The 26892-nt window shown below is 54.5% G+C and overlaps 9 protein-coding genes across 9 annotated transcripts; 4 read left to right on the top strand and 5 right to left on the bottom strand.

The window, feature by feature from the left end:
• Nucleotides 1–301: 301 nt before the first annotated feature.
• On the top strand, nucleotides 302–634 carry B0T26DRAFT_755220 (uncharacterized protein; the record flags this gene model as incomplete). Its single annotated transcript, XM_060445930.1, has 1 exon — nucleotides 302–634. One exon carries the CDS (start codon nucleotides 302–304, stop codon nucleotides 632–634), a length of 333 nt encoding a protein of 110 aa, XP_060293408.1.
• A 3475-nt stretch (nucleotides 635–4109) lies between these two features.
• Nucleotides 4110–5008, bottom strand: B0T26DRAFT_432554 (late endosomal/lysosomal adaptor and MAPK and MTOR activator-domain-containing protein). Its single transcript, XM_060434978.1, has 3 exons — nucleotides 4814–5008; nucleotides 4563–4708; nucleotides 4110–4422 (listed from the first exon to the last, which is right to left on the bottom strand). The coding sequence occupies exons 1-3, from the start codon at nucleotides 4862–4864 to the stop codon at nucleotides 4143–4145; spliced, it is 477 nt and encodes a 158-aa protein (XP_060293407.1). The 5' UTR covers nucleotides 4865–5008; the 3' UTR covers nucleotides 4110–4142.
• A 1939-nt stretch (nucleotides 5009–6947) lies between these two features.
• Nucleotides 6948–8220, top strand: B0T26DRAFT_679425 (uncharacterized protein; the record flags this gene model as incomplete). Its single annotated transcript, XM_060440357.1, has 5 exons — nucleotides 6948–7001; nucleotides 7255–7425; nucleotides 7500–7663; nucleotides 7714–7827; nucleotides 7884–8220. 5 exons carry the CDS (start codon nucleotides 6948–6950, stop codon nucleotides 8218–8220), a joined length of 840 nt encoding a protein of 279 aa, XP_060293406.1.
• A 1124-nt stretch (nucleotides 8221–9344) lies between these two features.
• On the top strand, nucleotides 9345–10826 carry B0T26DRAFT_724075 (MED7 protein-domain-containing protein). Its single transcript, XM_060442657.1, has 3 exons — nucleotides 9345–9948; nucleotides 10025–10201; nucleotides 10279–10826. The coding sequence occupies exons 1-3, from the start codon at nucleotides 9697–9699 to the stop codon at nucleotides 10618–10620; spliced, it is 771 nt and encodes a 256-aa protein (XP_060293405.1). The 5' UTR covers nucleotides 9345–9696; the 3' UTR covers nucleotides 10621–10826.
• Nucleotides 10827–12371: 1545 nt separating this feature from the next.
• B0T26DRAFT_743292 (uncharacterized protein) lies at nucleotides 12372–15471 on the bottom strand (the record flags this gene model as incomplete). Its single annotated transcript, XM_060444232.1, has 4 exons — nucleotides 12372–13124; nucleotides 13155–14606; nucleotides 14668–15320; nucleotides 15465–15471. The coding sequence occupies 4 exons, from the start codon at nucleotides 15469–15471 to the stop codon at nucleotides 12372–12374; spliced, it is 2865 nt and encodes a 954-aa protein (XP_060293404.1).
• Nucleotides 15472–16544: 1073 nt separating this feature from the next.
• On the top strand, nucleotides 16545–17839 carry B0T26DRAFT_432287 (nucleophile aminohydrolase). The gene is made up of 4 exons (XM_060434975.1): nucleotides 16545–16712; nucleotides 16811–16995; nucleotides 17080–17498; nucleotides 17580–17839. Exons 1-4 carry the CDS (start codon nucleotides 16689–16691, stop codon nucleotides 17705–17707), a joined length of 756 nt encoding a protein of 251 aa, XP_060293403.1. The 5' UTR covers nucleotides 16545–16688; the 3' UTR covers nucleotides 17708–17839.
• On the bottom strand, nucleotides 17755–19436 carry B0T26DRAFT_432244 (phosphatidic acid phosphatase type 2/haloperoxidase). The gene is made up of 4 exons (XM_060434974.1): nucleotides 19147–19436; nucleotides 18990–19046; nucleotides 18803–18896; nucleotides 17755–18736 (listed from the first exon to the last, which is right to left on the bottom strand). The coding sequence occupies exons 1-4, from the start codon at nucleotides 19210–19212 to the stop codon at nucleotides 17964–17966; spliced, it is 990 nt and encodes a 329-aa protein (XP_060293402.1). The 5' UTR covers nucleotides 19213–19436; the 3' UTR covers nucleotides 17755–17963.
• On the bottom strand, nucleotides 19035–19505 carry B0T26DRAFT_432457 (uncharacterized protein). The gene is made up of 2 exons (XM_060434977.1): nucleotides 19147–19505; nucleotides 19035–19046 (listed from the first exon to the last, which is right to left on the bottom strand). Exon 1 carries the CDS (start codon nucleotides 19417–19419, stop codon nucleotides 19222–19224), a length of 198 nt encoding a protein of 65 aa, XP_060293401.1. The 5' UTR covers nucleotides 19420–19505; the 3' UTR covers nucleotides 19035–19046; nucleotides 19147–19221.
• Nucleotides 19506–20921: 1416 nt separating this feature from the next.
• On the bottom strand, nucleotides 20922–24657 carry B0T26DRAFT_432393 (WD40-repeat-containing domain protein). The gene is made up of 3 exons (XM_060434976.1): nucleotides 23904–24657; nucleotides 21194–23842; nucleotides 20922–21134 (listed from the first exon to the last, which is right to left on the bottom strand). Exons 1-3 carry the CDS (start codon nucleotides 24246–24248, stop codon nucleotides 21027–21029), a joined length of 3102 nt encoding a protein of 1033 aa, XP_060293400.1. The 5' UTR covers nucleotides 24249–24657; the 3' UTR covers nucleotides 20922–21026.
• Nucleotides 24658–26892: the final 2235 nt, after the last annotated feature.

Genomic DNA, 26892 nt, shown 5'->3' with positions numbered 1-26892 from the left:
TGTGTCGAACCAGGTCAGACAACAGACGGCAGCCAGCGCAAGCGGGCATTATCTCCCCCTCCTCAAAGGCCAGGTGGACACGACCCTTTCAGAAAGGCAACCGCTGCTCTCTCCTTACCCGAAGAACCGCATTCAACGTCAGGCACACGTACTCCGCATACCAGACACGCACGACATTACCATACGGGCGGGATACTCGGACACTGCCGCGAAAACCCGCCTACAGAACACTACCAACCAACCCCTGCCCTGCCCTGCCCTGTCCCGCCCTACCCTATCCTACCTACATACCTCGCTAGCAATGTGCTACTTCGAGCAGACTCGCTGGAGCTGCGGGTACTGGAAGTGGGGGAACTTTCGCCAACAGTGCAACAAGGAATACCGGACAGGCGAGACGTGCGGGCTGAAGCTGGTCTACGACACGTCCTACATGCACGGACAGTGCAAAATCTGCGACCAGATCACCAAGAAGGACCGGCGCATGCGGAAAATGTCCGAGGACATCCAGCGGTGGCAGCGGGAGGGCAACCGGCGCGCCACCATCGAGAAGACGCAGCAGGACATGACCGAGATCCAGATCCAGATCAACGACCTCTGTCACAGCCATCAGGAGAAGCAACGGAGCATCTGCTAGCCCAGCAGCACAGCAACATGTTGCATGTATTGTGTGCTGTGCTGTAATGCGCTGCGCTGTGGCATCCAGAGATAAGAGTGGAGAGAAAGAGGGGAAAGGGGCGGTGTGCGTGTGCGTGTGCGTGTGGGAGCGAGAACAGTGAGAGAGAGAGGAGAATCAGTCAGAGGGACGGACAGTGATCGAGCGAGCGAGCGAGCGAGCGCGGCGAGAAGAGTCGGTCACTTGGATTGGGGAGCAGCTAATGGGGAGCCGAGCCGATGGCGCACAGGTGATGTACGCACAAACCCCAAGGGCGCGCGCGCTCTTTCCTCTCTCTCTCTCTCTCTCTCTCTCTCTCTTTCTCTCTCTCTCCTCGTCTTCGTTAGCTCCCTTTTTTCCGTCTTCTTCTTTTCCTTCCTCCGCTCGTCTTTTCATGTCTACTTCCTTTCCAGGGGGGGGGAAAGCCGCGGCTTGCGGCGGCCACCGTCTCCCGCATTGGATCGGACATGGCGAAAGGAGAGATCATACAAGGGGGCGGGAATTGGAGAGCAGAAAAACGAGAGTGAACGAGTGAGCGAGCGAGCGAATCAAAAAAAAATTCGGGCTTCTGTAAAACCAAAAAAAAGCAGAACGGAAACATTTTTTTGTCACGAACAAATTTTTGGGTTTTCCTTTTGCCGTCCTCCCCACCCAAAGAAAAAGGACCTCATGAAAACCAGGGAGAGAGAAAAAAAACCCGCGGAGCTGGCTGCCCAAAAGCTAGCGACGTCCCAGCCAAGTCATCCCTCCATCCCCCCTCAGGCGGTCAGCCAAGCCACTTTGCCGGGTACCGGCCCTTTGGGGTTGGTACCGGGAAGGGGGGGGGGAGGATATGGAGAACGGAGACGGCACTCCCTTCCTGTGCGTTTGCGCCTCAAGGTCGGCAAGCAGGCGTGCAGGACGAGCCCAAGCCTGGCTGCTGCTGCATGACCAGAGCCAGACCCGAGCTCGGGAGAGCATGGGGGAGAGCTTCGGGCTTCCTTTTTTCTCTTTCATTTCTGACGAGGGGCCTTACCGCTTTTTGGGGGTTGCGAGGTATTTTTTCTCTGGGTTTTTTCTTTTCTATTTTGTCGTTTTTGTCCTCACTCCTTTTCATCTCCCCTGGGTCTTACTTTCCTTTTTCTGTTCAGTTGCGTATCTGTAACGTCGACATTTCATTTCATCCAACTGTCATGAAGGATCTGGGAGTTCTGTCTTTTTCCTTTGGCTGTATCTTGGAAACCACGGAGCGAAAGGGATGGGTGGCAGGCGCGGCGGGAACCAAAAAAAAGGGGACCGGGGAATCAATATCTAACGAAATGGGGGGGAATGACGGTTTGCTCTATCCAGAAAGAGAAAAAAAACAAGCTATCTTCCTTTTTTTCCCCTTTCGTTCAATTTTCTCCTTCCCAGCGACGTATTGGGCATAAGTCGACAAGCAGAAACCCCGGCCTCGAATGATGCCCAAGAGGAGAAAATCGAACAGAAGAAAGAGAAGTACCGGTACTAACACTTCCCCCCTCCCTGTCTCCTCACCACTTCCACCCCTGGTATCAGGCTGGCCGTTTCGTGCCTGGACTGGCATTTTCTTCCTTCCCCCCTCCCGTTCCCGGATCGGCTGGTAAGAATGTGAGCGTGTAAGTGTGCGTATGGTCAGATTCAGATGCCGAGGGAAGAGGCATCCGGAGGGGCGAGATGCAGAAACCGGGGAACGATCCCACTGGCCTTTTCCCCAACAGTCGGGCTGGTCGGCAGGCGAGAGGGTGACGGGTGGGCCTCTCAACACAAGCAGAGGCTGACAGGTTAGGTAGGTAGCACGGAAAATGAGCTCATAGCACTCGCCTCGTCCCCCTCGTTGGGAGGGCCGGGTGCTGGCTGGCTAGCTTATCTGCTAGGCAAGCAGGTAGGTATTGCGTAAGTTGTAACTTCTAGGCGAAAAACGGCTCATCTGGGCGAATGAGGGTGGAAAGACAAAAGGGAGGGGGGGACGGCCGGCGTAAGAAGCATGCAGGCTGGAAGCATGTCTCACGCACGCGGAGAAGGCGAATCTAGCCTCGGCGGATTCAAGACACCCGCAAAATAGCTTGGAGAGACATGATCCAGAATGCTCTTTCCCACCGTTTGGCCGTCTGAAATGCGGTACACACGCCAAGAAATCAAACCAGGCCGTCTGCTGGCTTGCTCGAAATGGGGAGGGAACGAGGGGGGACCCTGAGTGCAGTAGACGGAAGATGGATTCACGGACAATCTGGTCTCCAGAAATGGGGGGCCAGGGCTTGGAGAAAATGGTCGGTAGACCTGCAGCTCTGCAGCGACAGGACCGTCAGACACAGAAACTCGCAAAAAAGAGGCCAAAGGAAGAGGGTGGCGAAAGAGGGGCGAAAGGGGCTGCAATGGTGGCTGTTGCTGGTAGGAACCTGCCCGAGCGTTGCGGCCCCTGGGCAGCTTTCTTGGGCGGTAGAAGCGGAGCCATAGCTGACGTGACGTGCTTCGCTGTACACGCTTGAATCCTGCTCTGGCTTGCTGTACGCCGGTGTCTGCTTGGGCGGGCTTGCTGGCGTTCCCCCTCCCCTCCACCCCCTCTCCCCCTCCCACGTCACGAGTCGTGGCATCCACCATCCTTTTCCGATAATCATCTGCGAGCTACGCTGCACGCAACCCAATGAGCCCAGCCTAGAGGGCCGAAATCACGCACAGAATCCCGCAGGATGTCTTATCTTCCAAGCCGAACTCGTAGATGGGGCTACGAGCGGACCTGACGCTCGCTAATGTGGGTTGAGTACTTGGGTGCTTTTGCCTCAGCATGACCTGACAAAGATGAAGAGATGCGACCCGACATCGGATTGGTGACGTGTTATAGATGAAATCAAGGTGAAAGCTGTGAGATTTTATATTGTGATCTCAGCTATCAAGTGATATTAGCAGTCCTTGCGTGCACGTGGCCGCTGGGTCCATGGGTTCGGGCTTGGTCGGCGCCCAGGAATGAGAGGAGTTCGGACGGGAAGCCGTGATTGGCTAGAGTTGAGGCCAAACAGGGGCCAGTCACACAGACAAAAGGAATCGATTGATTGAATTGTGCGGTACAGCGCATCCCTCCATATTCCCACACGCCTCCACACCCTCACGGCGTCAAGACGTGTCTCTGGCCGTACCAAATGGCCGGGAATGAGACAAAACGGAAGCGGATTCCCGCTTCATGGGTATCAAAGCAGTTATCACGGGCCGTCCCACATTGCCACGTCGGTTCTTGCCGCAAGCTTGCGGAACCTTATTAACGCCATCATCCAGGGGCCAGAAAAGGGGGAAGGAAGAGGGGGGGGGGGCAGGGGAGGGACTGACGGCGCCGAGCACGCGTCAGCAGGCACCCTCGCCCCTCCATCCCCCAAAGAAGCAAGTACAAAACAAATCGGCAGGCTTGGATCAGATGACAATGGCCGCGGGATGAAGTGTCCCGCCAGCGCGGGGCTCGGGCGGGAGCAGCGGGCTCAGTGCGTGGTGCGTGGTGCGTGGCTCAGCGCATGGCGGCTGCAGCATCGGCAAAGTTGCCGACAAGAGCCTCGCACTCGTCGAGCTTGATGGGAAGCGGGCTCTGCTGCATCTCGATGTTGTCATCTTCGGGGAGGCCCCAATCAACGCGCGCCACAGAGCTGAGGCCGTCGTGCGACGACAGCTTGGAAAGCAGGGTCTGGTAGCGGGCCATGCGAGCCTCCTGGCCGGCATACGAGTAGGGGGCGGGGGCAGGCTGCACGACCTTGTCCTGCGGCATAATGTCGTAGATGTCGACCATGTTGCTATGCAGCGCGTCAGCCAGGTCATCCATGCGTCGTCCCAGCCCCATGGTCGCGTGGTCCGTCCCGCCGCCACGGGCTCGGGGAGGGAGGGAAGAGCAGGCAAAGGGAGGGGGGGACGGGAGGGGTAGGGGAAGATGTACTCTGACGTGCGTGCCACCACCCTTTGCAGAGCCTCAATCTCTCTTTGAACCTCCTGCGGGTCTTCGTGGCCCATCACCTGCTGCTGGTCGAAGCTTCCATAGTGTATGCTGTTTGGGTCGTCGAACAGGTTGCGAGCCTCGTCGTCCTATGGGTGGCGAAAACATGGTCAGCTTCGAATCTTGTACCATTGGCTATCACGAGGGGAAGGGGGGAGCAGGGCGAGAAGAGAGTAGAGAAATGGGGGGCTCACCTCGTCAAAGTCATCGCGGCGTCTCCCAAGACACGAAGAGCAGTTGCCCATCGTTTCGTTTCGTTTCGTTTGTTGGCAGCGGGTGAAGGATGGTGCAGAACGCGATTGTCGTCGTTGGCCAGCCAGCAAGAAGGAAAAACAATATGCAATTGCAATATGAGCGAGCGTGTTGACGATACAAGATTCCGAGTTGGGTGCGGTGCGGTGCTGTCGTAGTAAGCCGAGGCCAATCCGTTCCGTCGGGTTAGGGACGTCCCGCTGAGGGAAACTAGCAAGGCCGGCTCATATGGAGAGGCCGATGGCAGAAAGATGGGCTGATTGATGATTCGGGAGCGTTGCGATGGGATACCAAAACCGCCCCAAAGATATGATGTGCCTGTTGCATTTGGTATCTGGTCCACTGTGTGCTGTGCTTGCTGTGGGTAGTCTTGTCGCACTCCACTACCGTCGGCTAAAATTCGAGCCCGCGCGAGATTTCTGGCGGAACTTCGAAAGATCACTCTGCACCTCGGCTGAACTTCGGCCCACCGATGGCGTACCAGTTAGCTGGTTACGAACCGTGCACAGACCAACTCTTTTCTCCATTAACCCCTCCCCTCCCCCGGCACTGAATTAGGTAAGGTACAGATACGAATTGCATCTCAAGTTCGAAGACCAGACATTAACTTTTAGCTCTTGTTTTCCTTTTCTTTCTTCTTATCGCCCAAGTTAACTCATATCGCGGCATTTAATATCTCTTGCTCCAATTAGAAATCTTGATCTTGACTAATTAAATCATAGCTATCCTCATGAAATAGTTAATAATTAATTTCCACGAAAGACAACATTTTGTTGGAACAACGCGCTAGTCAGCCATAGAGGTGGCGGCGGTGGCGCATACAAACAAAACATGGTAGTATTTATTCGTTTATTCCTCAGCTCATTCGAAGAGTGACTGCGACAATGTCAAATTAAACAATTAGAAGGAGCCAAATAATTTAACGGTAAGCTTAGGAACTTTACTGCTAAAATACCATGCGAGGTCAAGGTTAATTAACTACGGCACCATGGCCAACAGATATTCCACAACCTCAAACTCTAGAACTCATCAATGCAAACAACCAGTTTCGCTAAAATTTTCCGCGCCTTTGTGAACATTAAGTGTAGTTCTAACCCAAACGAGCTGAGCCGGAGTAACTTCTAACTGTCAACGTTTTAAATGATTGTCTTGGTGCCTCTAGGAGTCTGATTAGGCATCAGAACGGCAACGGGTAGAATAATGAGTTGATTTGCCATGGCAACTCTCGGGCCTCAGGAATTCCCTCACCAGATTATGTCGATTCGTTATAACTCTACAGGATGATTTACTCAATTGACGCCTAAGGTGGGTAGTAGTATTGGGCATCGAGAGACTTTAGGTCATTCAACTAAGAGGTATTGGATGTATCAAATCTCCAAAATCTCCAAAATGGAATCTAGATATGAGAAATCGGTACAGTTATTAGCGTACCGTGATTCGGATGAGGGCTGCCGTGTCTCAAAGCTGACGCTGAAGCGCTCATCTTGAATCTCGTCACAGACCGAACTATATTGGTGTTGATAAGTAAGGTAATTAAGTCTAGGTCTACACATTCTCATTTTATTTCACTGGATTTCTTCAACCTCTGTCATGAAGAAGATCAGGGAACTGGGATAAAGCTGTAGGCTTGAGCCAAATTCGACGTCGAGAAGACGGATGACGCCGCGCTGCTGGCCAGGTTGGGGCTCGGTAGAGTGGAAAGTGAAGCTTAATTGTTTTTACTAGTATATACCTCCGTTTCGTCACGTACGATAATAGTCTGGTAGTATTGCCGTTCCAAGCCACAACCTTGGCGGCAAGGGGTGTAACATTGGTATTGTTTCCGTCCTGGCCGTCTGTAGCCAAGACCGCCAAGATGTGTCAAAAGCTTGAATTGGTATAAGGGCGGCTGGCGTGGCAGGGAATCTTGGCCGCCAAGCATGCTATTGACATGCACAGCTCAGCTGTGACTTCTCTCGTTCTCGCTTATCCCCGGCAGTGAGAAGTTACGCCCGATGAGAACGATGGAGCCCTTGTTGGCAAAGAAGCACGTCTTGGCAATCGATCTCCAGTCTCCTTGGAGACTAATAGGGAGAAATGCAGGGCCTACATCTGTCAGCCCGAAGCCTGCGCTGGGGACAGGGAGATGCAGTGAGGCTCTGCTCCCCAAGGATGGGACCTGGGCCCTAGCCCAGCCTCCCTCAAAAGGAAGTTGGCGTGCCGTGGTTCTTTGCCAGCCCTCCGCGTCTTAGTTCTCTCAGTTGCCAAGTACTTTTCTCCCCTCGCAGACTCGCTCCTTGAGTGACAGGTCAACTCCCTTGATTAACAGGTCAACGATTGCCGATAACTTACTCTCACCATAGCCATGGCCGAAGCTAGGACTGGCGCCGAGACGCATAAATAGGCAGAACCAGCCGCTACGATAGAAAGCAACGAGCCCTTTATCGCCCACTCGCCGCTCTGGGTCATCATTGTGCGGGGGATCCAGATACTGCTGACATTTGTCATTGTCATTCTGGCGGACCTGCTCATCAAGGGCAAGGCACTTGACCAAAATGTCTTCGCCTTGGTCTCGGTGCGTTTGACCAACACCGTGGCTCAGATCCAGTCCAATTGGACACATGAACCGTCTTGTTGACCGATACCCAGTCCCTCTTCACCTGGATCATGGTCGCGTACGTGCTGGTAGCGGAGAAAGTGCGCTCGGCGCGCAATGGGTACAACATCTGGGCGGTCCTGTCCCTCGACTCGCTGATGGCCCTCTTCTGGCTGGCATCCATGGGTGCCAACGCCGCGCTGTGGGCCACGTTCAAGTACGATGTCAATGTCAAGAACTGTACCAACAACGCGCCGCCTCCAACAGCGCCTCGTGCGAGGTGGAGAGCCGGTCGATCGAAAAGCGAGGCACCATTGTCACCAAAAAGGGCCTCGAGTCCATGAGTGCCATTGCCGGGCTGAGCGGACTCTTGACGCAAGTGTCACTCACTCTCAAGTCCTTGGTCAAATCCAGTCAGCTAACATGCACCGTCTCAGCATCTTGTTTATCGCCGTCATCGTCTTTGAAGCGCGCGCCTTCCTCAAGTCCGGCAAATCGAACAAGCCACTGGGAGACAACGTGCTCGTCGAAATGAAGGCCCCGATGCTGGACGCAGACCTAGCGGCTGCAGGTGTCGTCCACCCACAATACACGGACGAGCAGGCGTACCAGCCGCAGGTCTACCAGCAGCAGGCGCCGGCGTACCCGACCAGCGCCTACGGTCAGCAGCAGCAGCAGCAGCAGCAGCAGCCCACGCCATACCAAGCGTATCCAGACCCAGCACAGACCCAGCAGTATCAACACCACGGAGCACCGGCGGGACAGCCGTACTAATTACTCGCCCGGGCAGTAAGAAGACAGTTGATTTCTCAAGTACTGCAATTGGAGACTTTCATTTTCTCCGAGCTTCGAGACGAGTCCGTGTTCAAAGAGCAACCAACATGCGCATGTGTAATCATGGCTCAGGCAGGCAGGCGTCTATCATACATTCATCTAGCAATCAGTAGACATTAATTGAGATTCCAATTATCCTGATCCTTGTCATGTTGTCGCCGAACCTCGAAGCTGTTCAGCTATACAAGAACGGATTAATAATATTCTGCTAGCTCGGTGATTCGTATGATCAAAGGCTAACCGCTATGGTAATCCACTCGTCAAAATATGTGAGAAACAATTGAAAATTTAAATATGTGGACAACTAGGGAAATAAAAGACCTCGGAAGCCTAGAAACGAAGAGAAAAATAAGGAAGAACATACTTTATCGACAAAATGCTGTTAAGAAGTCTGATGATTACTATAAGCGACTCATAAGACCGCGAGCGTGATGGCGATTCATTAATGAAGGTGAACTGAATTCTCAGATAGAACACCCATACGGCGTTACTTTCAACTCTTTTCAAACATAAGCGGGCTTCATTCAACGAGTCCCTGAATCACGGCTGGTTTGGGGAGCAACGATTTCACTTTCTTCGGACGTGTTTTTTTCTTCACTTTGTTGCTTGAATGTGATTACGGTTGAGGCGTTGAAATAGAACAGTGACTAGGTAGGTACCCAGAACGATTGATGACCTTGAACGGTTCTTCGCATTTTATTCGACCCATTTCAAGGCAAACACAGATTTCTGGAATACACAAACTTTGTGTGTCTTAAACAAAAACAATGACCAGCGATTAAATCTGGATTGGGTTCAAGCATGTGCTTCTAACATACGAATAAGGATCGATGTTTAGAGGGAATCATGGGAATGATTTCTCGCACGCCGCGAAAGACCAACAGAAGCAGGCCATGAATGAATATATGTTCGTTTATGGGCCGTTTCTCAAAGTTACCAGAAAGTATTGGGGTGGTCAATACGCAGATACGTACAGTACGGTTGGATACATTCTCACTGTAACTGCGTGCTCCCTCGCTTTTAAGGTTTTATGGGGAAGCCCCACACCCGATCGCCAGGGCACCTCGAGCTCTCTGGTCTTTGTCTGATTTCCAAAGCGACGACACACCTCCGCTTGCGCATTTCTCTAGCGACCGCCGCCTCTCTCGATCGCCTGCGAGGGACACGGTAATCCCAGAAATGGCAGCCCATCTTCCCAACTCATAGCACACGCGGAGCCCCGGCCAAAACAAGACAAGACAATCGCTTGACGCGTCAAATCGAGCCCCTAGAATTTCACGAACCTGCGTACCCCCCCACCCCCCACCCCCACCTCCATCTCGAAATCCGTTTGCGACAAACGCGCCGCCTACTTCCCCCGCCGTTCTCCCTACCGCTCTTCCCGTACGCGCGGTGCGATAGCTCCAATCCCTCGCAATGGAGAACATGGAGGAAGACTCGTCTCGGGCGCCGCTACTGTGGCCCGACCCGCCGCCGTTTTGGAAGGACTTCACCCCAGACAACATCGCGAGCTTCGACCGCCTCAAGCACGACTACGCCCAGCAGCAAGGGCTAGACGACAGCGACGTCCTGCTGCGGATACTGGACCTCCCCGAGTACCTGCTGGACTTACAGCCGCCACGAGAGCCAGAGGAGCGCAAATGGAGGCTTTTCAGTGTAGTGCATTCCGTCAGTCCCCTGTTGATATCCCCCCCATGCCATCTAGGATCCTGATTGCTGATTTCTTTTTTTTTTCTCGCTGCAGCTCAACGATGAACTCCAGAGCCTCGAAGCCATGGGCATCCAGCGGCTTGGGCCCCTCAACGAGCGAGACCGCGACGGCAAGCACATGGACCGCGCCTTTGAACTCAAGCGGCAGGCCAAGTCGATCCTGCTAAACTTCCTCGAGCTGATGGGCGTCATGAGCTACAACCCCTCCCACGTGAGTGATAATTTTTTGTTCTCGAGCCAAACACCCCAATCTAGTCCCGGACCAACTCGCTGACCACCGTCACATAGGGCGCCGAGAAGGTCAAGGACCTCGATACGCTGCTGCTCAACTTCCAACACATCCTCAACGAGTACCGGCCGCACCAAGCGCGCGAGCAGCTGATCCAGCTAATGCAGGACCAGCTAGACAATAAGCGCGCCGAGACGGCCGCGGTGCGCGGCGTGGTCGACAAGGCCAAGCGCGCGCTCGAGGGGCTCGGGAGCATGGAGATACCGCCGCCCACTACCCCGGAGCGGGAGAGCAGCAGCATGATGAAAGCGAGCGAGCTGGGGGACGGCGTCAAGGACGGCGTGCCGCACTGGGAGCGTCAGAATATCGACTTTGCGCTGTTGGATGGGGATTTTGTATGATCTCGCCCGTCTAGTGGCGGCTTCAATTCACATCTCCTCCGTGGGACTGTTGTATACATATAGAAAAAGTTGATATTAGTTTCGTCTGCGAAAATAACTGCCGTTCGCCTTTCTCTGATCGTAATACCTATGGACTTAAAAAGCTACCTTGGCTACTTAGTACGTGAATGGGAATGTGAATTATCGAGAGACCTCTTTTACTTGGTCAAAACTCACCGCCAGATTCAAACCAAGAGCTACAGCATCGTAAAGACCCATCAACGCTCACGAAAATACCCGCCGGCATATGCTCCAGAACAAAGCCTGGGCATTCACAACCACCACAAGAAGACAGCACACGGGCTATGCATCATTGTATGGAAAATAGAGGTATGATTGCCACTGACTACCGAAAGAGCAAGAAAAAGGGAGGAAAAAGAGGATTAAAGACAAAACTCCGTATTAAAATCCTTTCCGTCTTTCCCAGCGCTATCAACTCTATCCGCCGATCACCTGTCCCGCCGTCCTGTCTCGGTGTGCCTTTCTCTGATCTCAGCCAGGACAAGGGTGCCAGGTAAGGGAGGGACGGAGACAATTGGCAGCAGCAGCAGCACATACTCCCTAGGACTTCATCGGCTCGGATGGGAAAGAAAGATAACATCACGCCCTAGAAAAGACACCTTTTTTCGTTTTTCTTTCTTTGCTGGGTAGGCGGCACACGGGATCTTCTTCCTCCCTCTGCCTCGCGAGATAATTGCATGCAGACGCCCCCGGACCAGCCGACCGACAATCCTGACCTTTGACAAGCAGCGGGGAAAGGCGACAGGGGAAGAAAAAAAGCGGAAGCAAGGCTCATTCCCGACAGACGAAACAAACTAGCGAGTATGTTGCGTGCGTGTGGGTGTGCGAGTGCAGCATGCAGTCTGTCCACTTCCGTGCCAACTCGGGGCCGTCGTCTCGTTTCGCTTCGTTTCCGTTCTCTTCTCCCGTCCGCCCGCGCCACTCTCATATATCATTGTCATCGAGGCCACCATGACTGAATCCGCCTCAAGGAGGGGCCGGCCGCCGCCATCCGTATACTAGAGAAAAAAAGGAGGTCTCGACACTTTGCTCACACCATCTGTACATGAAATAGCTCGACACGATACGCAAAGAAAGGGGAAGGGGCAAAAAGAAAAGAGAAAACAACTCCGCCTGCTGCTGGGTGGATAATGATACTGCCAAGAAGATCTCTGCCGTGTATATAGATATTTGACTCGAGACGTAGAGCTGCAAAAACAAGGCAAGCTGACAAGTCAAGTCTGTCGCGCGGAGCACGGCTTGCTACTATTCAAGACCCAAGGTAACGCTTTGTCCCAAATAAATAACGCGAGGGGAGAGATAAGTAAGAAGTCGAGCCGAAACAGCCAAAAATATCGCCGTACCGTTTGTTGATGTTCCGGGGACTCGTCCGGAGTGATCAATCAACGTCTCAGGAAAGTCAGAAGTCGCTAGATTCCAATTGTGCTCCCATGCCGCGAAGATGAAGCCTTTCCAAAAGCGCCAATTGTCAAGCATTGTTTTATCTTTTCCTTATCACTTCTTCGGCCTCTTCCTCAGCTGTCTGGTACTCACGCAGTCGCCTCACGGCGGCTCTGAGTCGAAGCTGCTGTGCTTGGAGCGAGAGGAAGGGTATTTGCCCGACGTGACCGAACAGGTTGGGGCGGGGCGTCCGGCAGCCTCCCACCTAGCTCTATGGTTTGCGCCGGAGGGGCCTCACGGTGACTCTCGCCCTACGAAGGAGGCACCGGGGTTGAGGCTGGAGGTGGAATAGGTGGAGGAGGAATAGGTGTCTGACGCGACGGAACGGGCCGAGGGGGGACAGCCTGCTGCAGAATAGGGGGAGGAGGAACCGGAGTGTGCCGGTATGATGGTTTCGTGGCTGTGGGTGAGGTAGATACGGCGGCCGCATGTTGAGCTTGTTGGGGCTGCTGAGTCAGTTGAAGCTGCTGGGCCTGTGGCGATTGCTGGATCTTCTGCTGCTGCTGCAGCTGCTGCTGAATACTCTGCGGCTGTTGGGCTTGAGGCTCCGGCCGGGCCTGAAACGGCTGTTGGATCTGCCGCGGCGGCGGAGCCTGTCGCGGTTGCTGGACTTGCCGTGGTTGCTGAGCCTGCCGCGGTTGCTGAACCTGTGGCGACTTTTGGGTCACGGGATGTTGTGCAGGCGGTCCTGATGTTGACTTGGCCTTGCCCTGCCTCTCGAGCGCGTGGCTGAGGTACGGGAGGTCATCACGTGTTTTCGGATCAGTCTCGTATAGGATTTTGATAAGCTCCCACTCCCTCCGAGTCATCTGGTGCGCCTGTGGTATCAAAAAGGCCATAGTCGGGCTAGTCATAAGGCTACCCATGATCTCGCGTGCAGTGGCTAGGCCCTGAATCTGAGCCGGGTCTTGCGATGTCCTTGAGCCCTGATTAACATGGGGTTGCTGCACAGGGGGCGCAACTTGAGGTGTGTTTCGCGAAGGAGGGTAGCTAGGTAGTGTTCCCTCAGGAGACGTAGGGGAGAAAGAAGGCACCGAAACCGACTTTACAAACCCTTGAGCGGGGGTGGGTGTGGATGGAGACTGCGAAAAGTCAGATATTGATTGTGCCCGTAGTTGCTGTGCTCTGATTGGGTGATTAGGATCGTTGGCAAGACGCTGAACAGTCTCGGGGTCGTTGCGGTAGACGAAGACAGCTAGCAACAATGGCTCAGTCCTGGTCTCGGGGATCAAATTGTCTGACAAGTTCAGCATGAACTCCGGGTAGTTGGCAGTGCCGGGCATGACGGGTACCAGATAGGTATCACGAACGTTCGCAACTCCTTTATCCCCAACCACACCGTACCGACCCTTGGTCACGAAGTAGTCAATAAGCTTCAACATATCGGGCCTGGACGACTCAAACGTTGGCTCCAAGCTGATCACGACTATATCAGCAAGGACACTATATCTCAGCCCACAGAGATAGACGATGGCTTGCTGCGGTTCGATTCGACCGCAGACTGTCAGATTTTGCGGGATGAGCTTGCTCCACGGGAGGTTGATAGTCTCATTCAGCTTGACTCCGCCGATGTGCTTGCCCGTGACCTGGAATTCCGCAATGCTGTTCATCAACAGGCCGCCTCTCCAAACTACATCCGGATCGCTTTCGGCGCTCGGGGAGTAAGGAGGGGACTGGCTGCCATCGTCAAGCAGACGGTCGACATCTAGGTCGACTCCGGGTCCTGTTGCAGGAGCCGTCTGTACAGGCTGCCTCACTTGATTTTGAGGGAGCGTTGGCGACTTGACGCTGGAAAACACCTTGTTGATGTCGAAATCTGCTCTGTTCGGAGACTGATTGGTGTCGGTAGCTATACTGTGGGCGGGCGGTCTGACGTGTCCAGGCTGAGCTGAAGAGCCTGGTCGTTGTTCCTTTTGTACCTTCTTCGAGGGTGCGGCCTGCCCATAAGCATCGTCGCTGGCAGTGAAGTCGTCACCGCCGATGAGTTCTTCGCCCTTATGTGTTTTCCGGATCCGCGGACCGTCATCAGGGAGTTTGATGGCTTGCTTCTCTACGAGGGCTTTGAGTTCGGCAGTTTCCTTCTGCAGTTCCTTGGTCGCTAGGCTCTCTGAAGTCATTGTGGATAGCACAAGGGGGCTAAGAGTGCGGTTAAGCAGTCTAGTACAAAGGTCGAAGTTCGTCTTAAGGTTAAACGACAATGTACGGAGCTGGCCAGCATACGCGCTCAGGCTTCCGTGGGTATCGTGAACAGCGCGCTCGATTTCGAGTGCAAAGCGCTCTGCGCGGTCTGCAATGGAGATGCCGTCGGTTGGGACAAAGGTGCCCCTTTTCTCTACCACCTCAAGAGCGTGGTTAAGCGCCTTCGACAACGCAACGGCAGAACCCTGGCGGGCCTCTGGCAGCTCTGTAATCTTGGCAGGGATGTCATCAGGTGCTGTGTATGACTGGATGGGTAGTGCTTGGGTTTCGGAGATTTTTCGCATTTTCTGTGAACGTGCCATATCAGTAAAAATACTCTTTCTGAGACTGAGATGAGGGCGGGGTCACCTTAGCCTCCTTGTCTTGTGATCCATCCAAAGTTTTCCGCTTTTGGCCCGCGGTGCTCTTGTTCTCCTTGTCCTTCTTTGGCTCTGCTGGGGGGGCAGCCGACGGTTTTGCTTTGGTAGGTGGGGGTGCTGGGGACTGTTTTGGTTTCGTAGGCGGTGCGGGAGACTGCTTTAACTTCTGGGGCGCGGGAGTAGAATCCTCTTTGGATTCGCTGGTCCTCTTCTTGTTAGCACCTTTCTTGGGGCCTTTTTTCTTCTTCTCTGTCTTCTCCTCCTCATACGCCCTGCGCCTGGCTTCCCAGGGCCTCTCGCCTCTGGCCATGCCGGCGAGGAGCTCCTTGTGGCTCTCGGGGCGGCATATCTCGCAGAAGTAATCTTTAGGAAGGTCCTCGGAATACTGGCTCATGCCCATACAGATGTTGTGCTGCCATGCGCCGCACTGGTCGCACGCGATCCAGGGCTCGCCCGAGTCTTCATCTTGCTCTGTCGCCCCGCAGACACATCGGATGACTTCTTCTTCGGGCTCCTCGGGCTCCGGCGCCGCCTTTTTGCCCTTCTTTCCGCGCCGCTTCGGGGTGTCGACGGCCTGGTCGAGCTGCTCCAGTGCCTTGTGCTGGCCTTTGGTGGCCCTAACTGATCGGCGGGGCTCTGGTTCTGCCAAAGAGATTGTGGTTAGCTTGCTAAGCGCAACAAGACTTGTGACTGCCTGGTGGAAGGGCGGCCGTCGTGACCGAAGGGGGTAGGGAAGGTGTCGTCTTTCTGCGGACGAAAAGACGCGCCTTGCGCGGTGCTGCTTACCAGACATGGCTGCTATTGGGCAACGAACGATGTGTCGCGATTGAGCGCGTGCTCTGCTAGTGTTGCCCGGTGGGTGGGATATGGTGCCCCCGCTGATGCGCGTCTTCTACTTCAGATGGCTCAAGGCATGCGCGTGAAGAGAGTTCACGCGCTCATTTAATTTTATACACTTCACTTCAAAGTAGGACTAATGTGCGACTGCACAGAGGGAGCAGCCTCAACAAAGGAATAATTCCCCGAAGCTATCCGCCGAGTCCAGCGCCCGACTTCTTCTGTCTCCTTGTGCCTGTGCGCCGATTGGTTGCTGCAGGCGCGGTGAGAAGGTTGAGGAATGCGCGGGAGCAGCTGCTCGCGGGTCGCGAAGCTCGGGCAAAGCTTGTCTAGTGCTTGAGCTCAGGCAAGTCCAAGCTCCACTGCGCGCCTCTGGAAGCTGGCGTGCCGGCTGTGGACTGGGCAGAGCTGCACGACGTGATATTCTTGCTTGGAGTTGGGGTTTGCGATGGCGATGCGACACCGAGATTACTGCGTTTGTGACAGACGCCGAATTTAGCGGGAGAGGGGGAGGGGGGCTCGTCGACGGAATTGTGGAGGTTGGAAAGGAGGAGTTGGTGGAAGCGGAGTCAAGCTGGAAAGGTAAGGTATTCGATTTGTTGCACGGCAAATTCCAACGCTTATGTAAGGATACAGTCGGCGTCTGTTCCAGAAAGCTCCGACAATGTAGCCGCTTTTGGATGTGTTAGGTAGGGTGACAGGATGAGATACGTAAAATGTAGGTATAAAATACCCATAATATCAGCTGTGATCAAGAATAGTTTTAGGCTTTATACTATTTTCTAAACCTTCAACAAAACTCAGACTACCGATATACGGTCAAATAAAGAGTTAGTTACAATCGTAGACGTCATTTCATCTTCTCTACCCAAGGTCCCGCCTTAACACGAGAGAACAGTTGGAGTGGTGCACGGAGCACATTCCGGCCCTAAATCCAAGGCAGACAACAGCTACGCGTGTGAGGCGCTTGCCTGGAGCTCCAGTGCCTGCTGCTGCTACGGCTGCAGGCTTGAGGTCCAGCGTCAGCCTTCCTGCCTTTCGACAGCCCGTTGGAACGATTCCATTCCCAGCACCCCGAACACCACCAAACACCGCGTCGCTCCTTTTTTGTTTGACGTCGACACCGCTCGGCGAACTTCAATCCGCCCTCCGAATCATTGCAAGCTCGCCGCCATGTCGAGAAGATACGATTCCCGAGTAAGTTGACCGCTAGCTCCGCCAGAGGGTGACCCCCATTAGAACTTGGAGCTTTGGTGCAAGCGGACAGCGGGACTCGCACGTATTAACACGCACAGACAACCATCTTCTCGCCTGATGGCCGCCTGTACCAGGTCGAATATGCGCTCGAGGCCATCTCCCATGCCGGCACGGCCATAGGCATCCTGGCCAAGGACGGGATTGTGTTGGCCGCCGAGCGCAAGGTCACGTCCAAGTTGCTCGAGCAGGACACATCGGCCGAGAAACTCTACATCCTGAATGAGTACGTCGGGATTCTATCTCTCTCTCTGACCGAAGGCATGTCTTCTCAACGAGTCCGCTGACCGTGTTTCTTTGACTCATTTAGCAACATGATCTGCGCCGTGGCCGGCATGACCGCCGATGCCAACATCCTGATCAACTATGCCCGCCAGGCCGCCCAACGGTACCTGCTAACCTACAACGAAGACATCCCCTGCGAGCAGCTGGTGCGCCGGCTCTGCGACTTGAAGCAAGGGTACACACAACACGGTGGCCTGCGGCCGTTCGGCGTGTCTTTCATCTACGCCGGGTGGGACCCCCAGCGCCAATTCCAGCTGTACCTGAGCAACCCGTCGGGCAACTATGGCGGCTGGAAGGCAACGAGCTCGGGCGCCAACCACGCGAGTGCGCAGAGCTTGCTGAAGCAGGACTACAAGGAGGACTGCACGCTGAAGGAGGCTTGCGGTATGGCGGTCAAGGTTCTTAGCAAGACCATGGACTCAACGAAGCTGAGCAGCGAGAAGAGTGAGTTTGCCTTTCCCCTACCCTGCATGACAAGCATGCATACTTGAGACATGGGGACAACTTGGCTAACAAACATTACAGTCGAGTTTGCGACGGTGGGCCAGACCGAGGACGGAAAGATCTACCATAGACTTTGGAACGCAGATGAGATCACGGCGTTACTGAAGGAGCACGATCTGGCGAAGGACGAGAGCACCGAGGACAAGTAGACGGAGTTTGGGGCTACAGGGAAAAGCGCATGATTTCGGCGCCTCATGTACTAATAGAAAGATTTGCCAACGCGATGTCAAAAAGAACCCAAACTCCATTGCTGTGTGTGTCCAAAATCCGATATAGTACATGGGATATTATACACATCTCCTTAAACTGACATTGAACATGGCAAATACATGGCATATATATCGCACAATATGTACCGGAGACGAGGGCAAGCTCTAGGCCACCTATGGGGGTATCACGTCAGCATTAAGGTCTATTGAACTCGTCGAGCCCGAATCCTACATTCTGTCCCGGGCCGGCGCCTTCCTCCTCGTCTCGGACGCGGCCGTAGCGAGCCGCAACGGCCTCGCTTCCCGGCGGGTTGACATACGGCTCGGCGCAGCGCGAGCTGCTGAGCCGCGGCCAATACCGCCGGTAGCTCCAGTACGCGACGACGGACCCCAGTATCGCGCCCACGCACACGTCTTCGACGTCGTGGCGGTAGTCCTGGCAGCGGCTGATGGCGATCATGGTCGCGCCCAGCAGCGGCGCCAGGCACAGCAGCGCCCGCATCAGGTCCCCGCGCACTAGCTTCTCCGTGTGCTCCCCAATCGTCGGCGCGCGGCTGCCATCCCCGGCGTCCCCATCCCCGGCCCCGTGCGCAAAGATGCGCATCTGCCCAGCCAGGAACAGGCTCAGGTAGCCGAGCCCGGCAAACGAGAAGGAGCTGTGGCCTGACGGGAACGAGCGCCAGCCATCGTGCAGCGTGTGGTGGTGCTTCTGCGTGCACACGTTGATGGACACGAGCGGGCCCGGCGCGTCGCGCAGCAGCTTGGGGTCCGGCATGCACCGCGCCAGCAGGTCCGGCCTCGCCCGCCCCACCATGTTCTTGACCACGTCCGTCAGGAACGCCGTCAGGATCAGCGCGATCGCTAGCCCCAGCACCGTGACGTGCTGCTTGTGCAGCGCCGCGCGCGAAGCCAGGTTGTACGCTACCATCAGCGCCAGCGGCACGAACAGCACGTATACGAAGTCGAGAGCTGGGTTTTTGGAAAGATGTTAGCGCATGGGTTTTAATCTTTAGGAGAGTGGAGAGGGAGGCGCACCAAGAGGCACCCGCTCGACTTGGGCAAAGGGGAAAGAGATGCGCAGGTCGTTCACGGAGAACATGCGGTGGAACGGCTCGACGAAGAATTGTATCTAGGTAGCGGCTCGGCATCAGCGGCGTGCACTTCGCAGGCTGTTGTTCCCTTTCATTCCACGTATACAGGGTGGCCAAGATCGAAAACGTACTAGGATATAGCTAATCAAGAGCAAGCTGAAGCCAAGGTAGTCGGGCGCATAGGATTTCTGGGGAGGACATCTTCTCGTTAGCATGACGCTGCACGACAACGACTGACGCAGGAGAGAGAGAGAGAGAGAGAGAGAGAGAGAGAGAGAGATGACTTGCGTGCCAGAACCTCGAGACGGGGCCAAGCAGCCGACTACTCGGCGGAGGACTCCTCGAAGGCGCCATGGTGATCAGTCACCGTCGCCGGATGGACTTGAACGAGTTCCAAAGCATCTGCAGATAGGTATTGTCTTGCGCTGCAAAGCACAACTGGACACACTTTCTTTGCGCAACAGCCTCGCGGTCAGTTTGCAGTCCTGTCGAGGCTGAAGAGTCCTCCGGATGCTCTAGGTTGGTAGACTGTTCCGTGCAGCTGTAGAAAAGTGGATCCATCCGCCACTTTCGACCAACGGTCCCTAGCGCGACCGCCTGAGCCCGCAATTATTTCCCCTATAACCTGTCACTGGCCTGGGGCCGTGCCCGACAACATCTCCAGTCCAGGCCCCAGGGCTAGCGAAGACGACCGAAGCAGGATTTTCCCTTTTCATGCATTGCCTAGGTTTTTGGTCATCCTATCCGTATACTTTAAATTATTGTTACTTGAATATTTTATTTTGTACTTGTTTGTTAACTGACCAGATCCCATCTCTTCTGAACAGGAAATGTCTCAACATACCGCGTCTATTCTAAATGTCTAGGGGGCTATTACAGGTGAAAGATGCCTGTTATTTTGTTGATATGGAGTTAGCATACGGTGCAGGCAACTACTCTCGTCGACAGCTTAAATTACAAGACCTCAAGGGGTGACAACATACCACTATCCAGCAATATTTTTCTTGCCTCTTGTGTTAAAGTGAGTGAGCTGGGTGCTCTTCCATATAAACGCAGGAGGTAAGCTTCCAAACGGTGGCAGTAAAGATTTCGGTGAGCTATTCGATTTCAGGTATATTGTATAGGTGATCCAAAGATAACGTTTTGCGCCTGGATTGTCTTGTTCTGTATCGTGTTACGTAGAGTCAGTGATGGCCCCGGGCCTTGCCAATTTGATAAATACTGCAGGAGGGCGCCTTTCAGAAGCGAGCGTCAAGGTGAAGGACGAAAACACAATAGACAGCCTCTTCAGATGGGTGCGGGGTTTTATTTGCTTCCTCTACAGTGACACATTACTCAGATCGCTATTATCCAGACACCCATCACCTTAGAATCACCCAACTCTCACGTCTCCCATGGACAGGACGAATGCGGTGATCATCCCCCGTATAAATTGCAATATGTAAGTAAGAGCCCGAATTCTCTCCCGCTCGGCAGGCGCATCATAAATAACAAACTGTACAATACATAAATCGCCGCCGCTTGTTGAATATATCCCCATTTTCCGCAGTCGAAATGTATAATTAGCTCCTGGACGTAGCGAGTCGCTTGTGGAGAATGAACGAGGCCATGGACAGTTGAATAATGGAAGATAGGTGAAATAAAGCTGGGCTCCAAGATTCACCTCGAGGCAAATTATGGCCAGTCGGCAAGTATCAAGAAGTGGTGCCAACTTCTCACTAGTTAAGGGCAACGCAAGTGCAGGTCGATGCAGAGATAATGTGGTGCGCCTTCTCCCGCAAAATCCCAGCACGCCACAGTACTCGTTCGTCCCGACGAGTCTAGTATCTCTGACATCCTGTGTGCCTTTAAGTCAGACGCTGCCGGGCCGCCCGAGTCACCGGCCCCCGGAGTGCCAGAAACAAAACGCAACACTATTAACCTCCACACTTAAGGAAAACATATGCTTAAACCCATGACCACATTATGACTCCAAAACGCAAATATGCCGCGAGCCCAAAAGAAATTTAGAAACCCATGCTGTGCCTCCTTTCTGTTTTGGTTCATTTCATATCATAGCCCATGCTTCCCTTGACAATATAGACAGTCCTCAGCCACATGATAAACTCTGCTCATGGCTCTGCCCTGCTGCAGGCCCATATGATCGGATCGTCGCAACGCCGTCACGATCACGTCTCCTCGGCAACTAGGCGTTGTACTTCGGCCTCGTTCAGAAGTTTGCGCTTACCGAGCTCCTCTGGCGCTTTGCCATCTCGAACAGCTCCAAAGTCAAGAATCTAATAGAAGAGAAATATTAGCGCATTTCTCATCTTCAAAGACATAGAAGAGTACTCACCTCGACATATGTTAGATTACCGCGTTGTACAGCAGCTACGCATCTCCGTTCGTCAAACTTGACTTGCCAGACACCGCTCAAGTCTGTGAGAAGGTCCTGAATGCATTCGCCCGTGTGCATATCCCACATCTTGACCGTCTTTTCGCTTCCAGAAATGACCTTGCTACCGTCATGTTGAAAGCAGGTGATAGCTCCAGTGTGTGCTACGAGGGTGCTCTTGCATTTGCCCGTCTCCGGGTCCCAAATGCGAAGTGTGCTGTCCGCTGCGGCAGAAACCAATCTCTCGTCACGCAGGTCCAAGAGACCCACGAGCAAGCTGTGGCCTTCCAACGTGTGCAGGCAAGTACCTGTATCCAGGTCCCAAATCTTGACAAGCGAGTCCATCGAACCAGAGATACACCGGTTCCTCTTGTGGTCGAGGACTACCGAGTACACTTTCTGACTATGACCGTGCAGAACATGCAGTTGCTCACCAGTGCTGATACGCCAGACGCGGACAGTGCTGTCATAACTCCCAGAAACAAGAGTGTCTCCGTGGGCCGAAATTGCTCTAACCGAATGTGTGTGTCCAGCTAGGATTCTGATAAAATAGGGGCATTGATCATCGTTAGCGGGGGGGCCGGTCTGGATGTAACGACGCGAGCCTGCCTCGGGAAGTCGCCAGACCCGCAACTGGCTGTCGCGGGATCCAGTAATGATCAAAGGCTTCGGTGGCATCATGACGGCCTTGCCGTCCTCCACCCTGCCTGTATCCGTTGGCATTAGAATCTGCAGGCAGCGGACAGTGGATGTGTGGCCAAAAAAAGTCTGAGTGCAGATTCCTTTTTGGATATCCCAGACGCGGACCGACCGGTCGGTACTACCAGACACCAGTATGTTGCCCTCGTACTGAAGAGCCCAGACTCCACCTTCGTGGCCCTCAAGCTTCGTACGAAGCTTTCCGGTCTTTGTGTCATAGACGTGAATAAGGGTGTCGTCGCTGCCCGTGATGATTTTGTCCTCGTCAAACTGCAGGCACGTAATGACGTGGCGTGGATGGGCAGCAAAAGCAACATGGCCAGGCTTCACCTTGCCACTTGTCCAACTCTGTCTAATCATATAATGCCGTCTGTATAGCGATTTGAATAGATGAAGCTTCCGAAGAGTTGGGAGGCCAAGACGCGGGTCGGGAACGGCAATGGCAGCCGCATTTGCAGCCGAATTAGGACCTTCGGACTTGTGCATCTTTGCCATGGGTGACGAGCTATCATCCCTCATCTCTTGGGCACTGGCACGTCGCTTGGCTCTATCAGCGTTGATGTGGGTTAGACCACGCTTCCGTTTCGAGGCTCGGGTCTTTGTGATAGGCTCGGGCTTTTCCTGCTTTACGGCCGATCGTATGAGTTCGGATTCGCTGGATGTCAGCCTAGTCTGAAGGCTCAGGTCAAGTTCGCAGCCCAAGGCTCCGACGGGGTCTTGCCATCCCCATCCTTGAGTGATAGCCTTCTGGAGTTCTCCTGGAGGGAGTTCAAATCCGTCGCGGTCCAAGAGCTCTTTCCATCCTGTTTCATTGCTGTCGACCATGTTGCGCCAGTGTTTAGAGACCTGCGCCGCCCGGCACAGGTCGCGATGGTCCAGATATGACAATACGTGGAGGCTGAGTTCGAGAGGGAGTTGCTTCATGAAGTCACACTTCAAAGCTGGGTTGACCACGTCCGCGACCATGTGAAGTGTCTTTCGCGGACATCTTCGGAGGAACTGGTACATCATCCAAGTCTTGAAGTCGTTGGGCATAGCATCAAAACTGTCAAGCATTGAGCGGGGGTTCGCAACGTTTGCCTGTCCATGTCTAGAACGAGACATGGCGGCGTCGAACCGAATTGGGGGCAGGTCCATGCTGAGAAGTTCGGAATCACCCTCCTCAGTCGTTTGGCTATCCTCCAGCCACCGTCTTCGATCCACGCGCGTGAGTTGTTGAGAAAAGACCGCTTCGTCATCTTCCTCTGCATCCTCATCCACTTGGTCCTGGAGCTGAGCAGCTGCCAGAGTGGGTGAGAGACGCGGGCTCGGCAGACTGGCGTCTTGAGCGGTCACCGTGTTGATGCTAGGTCTTGCGATTGCACGGATAGTCTGCTGCAGAGACTCGTCAACGTCACCAAACGGTGGGAGGTCGGCGTCAGTAATCGGCGGGGTAGCGACGTTGCTGAATATAGTCTGTGACTCGCTGGCTGCTGGGCTTGCTGCATCATAGCTCGCCGTTGACTGGCTTAAGCCAGAATCAACGCTGTCGAGATGGAGGTGTCTCAAACGTGATGGTCGGTCGAGTCCGGGGTTACCTATAGTTGCATCGGTAGTATCGGGTGTCGCCAAGTACCCAGAGGGCAGGCGGCTCGCCTTATCCGACTCCTTTCGTGTACCATGTACCGCCGAACGGCGAACCTTATCGGATGCCGTATGGGAAATATTTCCATGCCTTGTGGACCTCTGAGACGTCCTGGGTGGAAGTGGTGTGTAACTGGGCGAGGCGGGTCTAGCGCTCGACCTGCGAGACCTCCGGAGTGTTGGCTCGGCAGCAACATGCTGAGATCGGTGTGACGATTCGGGGAGGTTGTCGACACCCGGTTCGGACTTCACATTACCGGCATAGTCGCTGCTCTGGGACCGCCGAACCTAGCACATGAGTTGTTAGTAAAAGGCGCCGAGGGCATTCCGTGTGGGGCCGGTGGCTTACCGGTACTTCGGAATCCTCGTCGAATGACCAGGCCTCGCCCTCGCGGTCGCCGAGGTCGAGGGTCAGCTTCCGCAACTCGGGCGGAGTAGGCTTCGAGGCGAGGGGGTATTCTTTGGAATCGAGAAGGTACAAGTCTCGCGGCTCGCGAATGAGGAGGGCTGGATATGCCCGCTTTGTTGTCGTGGTGGTCGTGACGGTCTTGGTCTCGATACACTCTTCGGCGAACTGCATCACGCGGTGATGGGTTATGGTAGCATCGTCTTCCTCCCATGTCATCGACACCCGCTGGCTGGATCGTGGACGGCAGGCCTCGGTGGCCTTGCTGGCCGAGATAGGAGAGCTCATGACAAGAGGGGAGTGGTCGTTAGCGGAGAGGAGTACAGGTCAAGTTGCGTCGTGTGTTTGGGCAATCGTGGTAAAAGAGATTTTCGGGATGGCCGCGGGTCGGATAGAGAGATCTGCTGGACAAGACGAGTACGGCCTATGTTTCTCGTCGCAAACGGCTGAGAGGGCTTTGAGAGCCGACGGAGGTGATTGCTGGGCCGGATCTCGGGTCACTTTGCGGTGTCCGTCTTCCCAACGCGTGCCAGCCACTGGCCTTCGTATTACCAACGCGCGTTGGCTGGCGGCCAGTTTCCCCCACCGGTTTAGAAGCGAGCCCCGAAATCAGGTCCGTATCATGATTTTATCCGTAGCGGCCGAAAATGTTTTCTGTAGGCTTGAGGCTTGTAAATGCGATGGACGAAGGAAGGGCGGCGGCACCGTGGGTTTTGAGTAAAGCGGGAGGCGGTGCCCAGGGGAGAGACTAGCGTCGGTCAACACACCGTGTGCCTAGGATCCGAGTCATAAAGGGAAGATCACGTTGTGGGATCCCATGCAGCAGAATAACAGACGAAGAGTAAATATGGGACGGGAAAGCGGAAACCGAGACAGCGTGGCTCTTGTGGCCGCGGAATGCTCTCTGCCTGGTGCTGAGTGAAGTGACGATAGATTGGAATCCTGGAATCCCGTCTGGCTCTGGGAGGCGAGGACCCCAACTCGACACTAGCACCTTCCTCCGCTCGGTGCAGTGGGAGACAGTGCGCCTGTATCGCCGACCACTGTCAATGGTGGCTTTTTGCGACGGGGCGGGGCGACTGCGTCTCACTGAACATTGAAGAGCCTCAATGTCCAAACACTTCAAGATCCCCAGAATTTCGGATCTTAAAGCAGTAAATAATGATGATTTGAATGCATAGTAAGAAGTCCCCGCGCACTAGATAATTACAGGCGCAAAACTGCAACTGCGAGATATCTACATGGTTAAGAGTTCTGCCCCTGAATGCCTGGCGTTGTTCTATAATAGGCTTAAACACAGTCTTCCTGGTGCACCCGGACCAATGGCGACCGAGAAACCAATACGCACCAGCCTCTTTGGGGCGTCAAAGTTTATCCACCAACACGGATTTTGCGCAACCGTGGCGAGCCGGGGAACTGGGTGGCCAACGTGTCTGCTGAGTCTGCGGCTCTTTTTTGACACCGAGTCGCCGTTGTCCCTTCCAAGTTCCAACAGGTTTATGTGTAAGCTCACCAGGTTGCAGCTGCTGAGGCACTCGCCACAACTTAGTACGAGATTTGATGAGATTTTAGTTCCATGGCTTCCGGGGCTCAATCTTCCATATCTCACATCATGTGCGGTCGCTTGATCCCGTCAGCAGATGTCGATTTCTTCGCTGCGGTGTTACCACCTGCGTTGGAAGCGCTGAGAAGAATCAGGGAGGGGGGTGCTGCACCGTGCGGTGCATTCCAAGTCACACGCCAGCGAGCAACGGGCACCCACCAGCCACACCTTCCTCAAGCCTGCCTTGAGGGAGCCCGGGCACGCCTGTTTGGGGCCGGCCGGAAGGCCAAGTCAAGCTAGCGCGTCGTTACACTGCGAACTTTTCCCCCCCCAGCACCTGGTTTGCGATTTCGACCTCCTGTCAGTGCCCGTCAGGTGCATGCAACCGTCTCAGTAGGCCAAACGAACTTTGTCCTCCACGACGGCGGCCAAAAACGCGTCCCAAAACAGAGCTATTCCGTAAACCGCGCGTTAGAAATTGAAGATTTCGAAGTAAGGAATCCAGTCGGCTGCGACATATTGGGAGAGCTCATGATCGGGCGGAGAGGAGATCAAACCAAGGATTTTTTTTCCTTTCTTTCTTTGTTGGGGCCAGGATGGCCGACCCCATGGTCTAAGCTTCCTCCCCTCCCCTCTTCCGTGCCGATCGGGGCCTCTCTCTTGCTTGATCACCACCGACCTGTAGGCGTTCGTCAACTATCGAAGCTTTCCCCAAAAGCTTTGTGCTGAAGTCGTTCTTTCTTGATCCGATTTCTTTGACGATCAAACTGCAGCTCCCATTTGACAAATCAGGAACCGTCCCAAGGAAGCTCCGATGCCCATCGCGGCCCCTCCGTGGGAAGGCCACCCGACCTTGTTGCATCCGTGGATCTCAACGCCGCCCGCTCCCGCTACAGCTAGACAGTTGCATACCGTACCCCGTAGCTTAACTCTAGTGTGTGTGTGCAACCCGTGCCCCGATTTGGGAAATGTGAATTCACAACCCGGACAGGAGCTCGCCCGATTTTTTGCAAGGGGGATGTCGACTTCGGAGCCCGGAAAGAGAGCACAAGGCGCTGTGTTGCAAAGGGGTCCCACTACTGCACCGGAAACAAGGTTAACTCCTCCGGCCATTCTTGTTGGCCAACGACGGTACTGTCTCCCCTCTCCCCTGATTTTACGGCCAACCGGATGACAAAAAGCCCACTATTGCCGACACCGCGCCGCTCGAGCTGTTGCCCGATGACAGGTCGGAACGCCGCCCCCTGGGCGTTAGCCGTGGTCCGGGCCGACGCAAAATGCGCGTCTCAAATACCCTGTTGGGTTTTGATGCTAGATATTGGCCCAATAAGCCCATTGACTTTGGAGAGGGGTTTTCTGTCGTTGGCCGACTGCCTTAACGTGACACTG

Source organism: Lasiosphaeria miniovina, assembly GCF_030549165.1.
Source record: "Lasiosphaeria miniovina strain SMH2392-1A chromosome Unknown B0T26scaffold_6, whole genome shotgun sequence".
Classification (NCBI taxonomy): domain Eukaryota; kingdom Fungi; phylum Ascomycota; class Sordariomycetes; order Sordariales; family Lasiosphaeriaceae; genus Lasiosphaeria; species Lasiosphaeria miniovina.
Note: the sequence above shows the minus strand (reverse complement) of the source record. Positions and strands in the feature narration are given on the sequence as shown.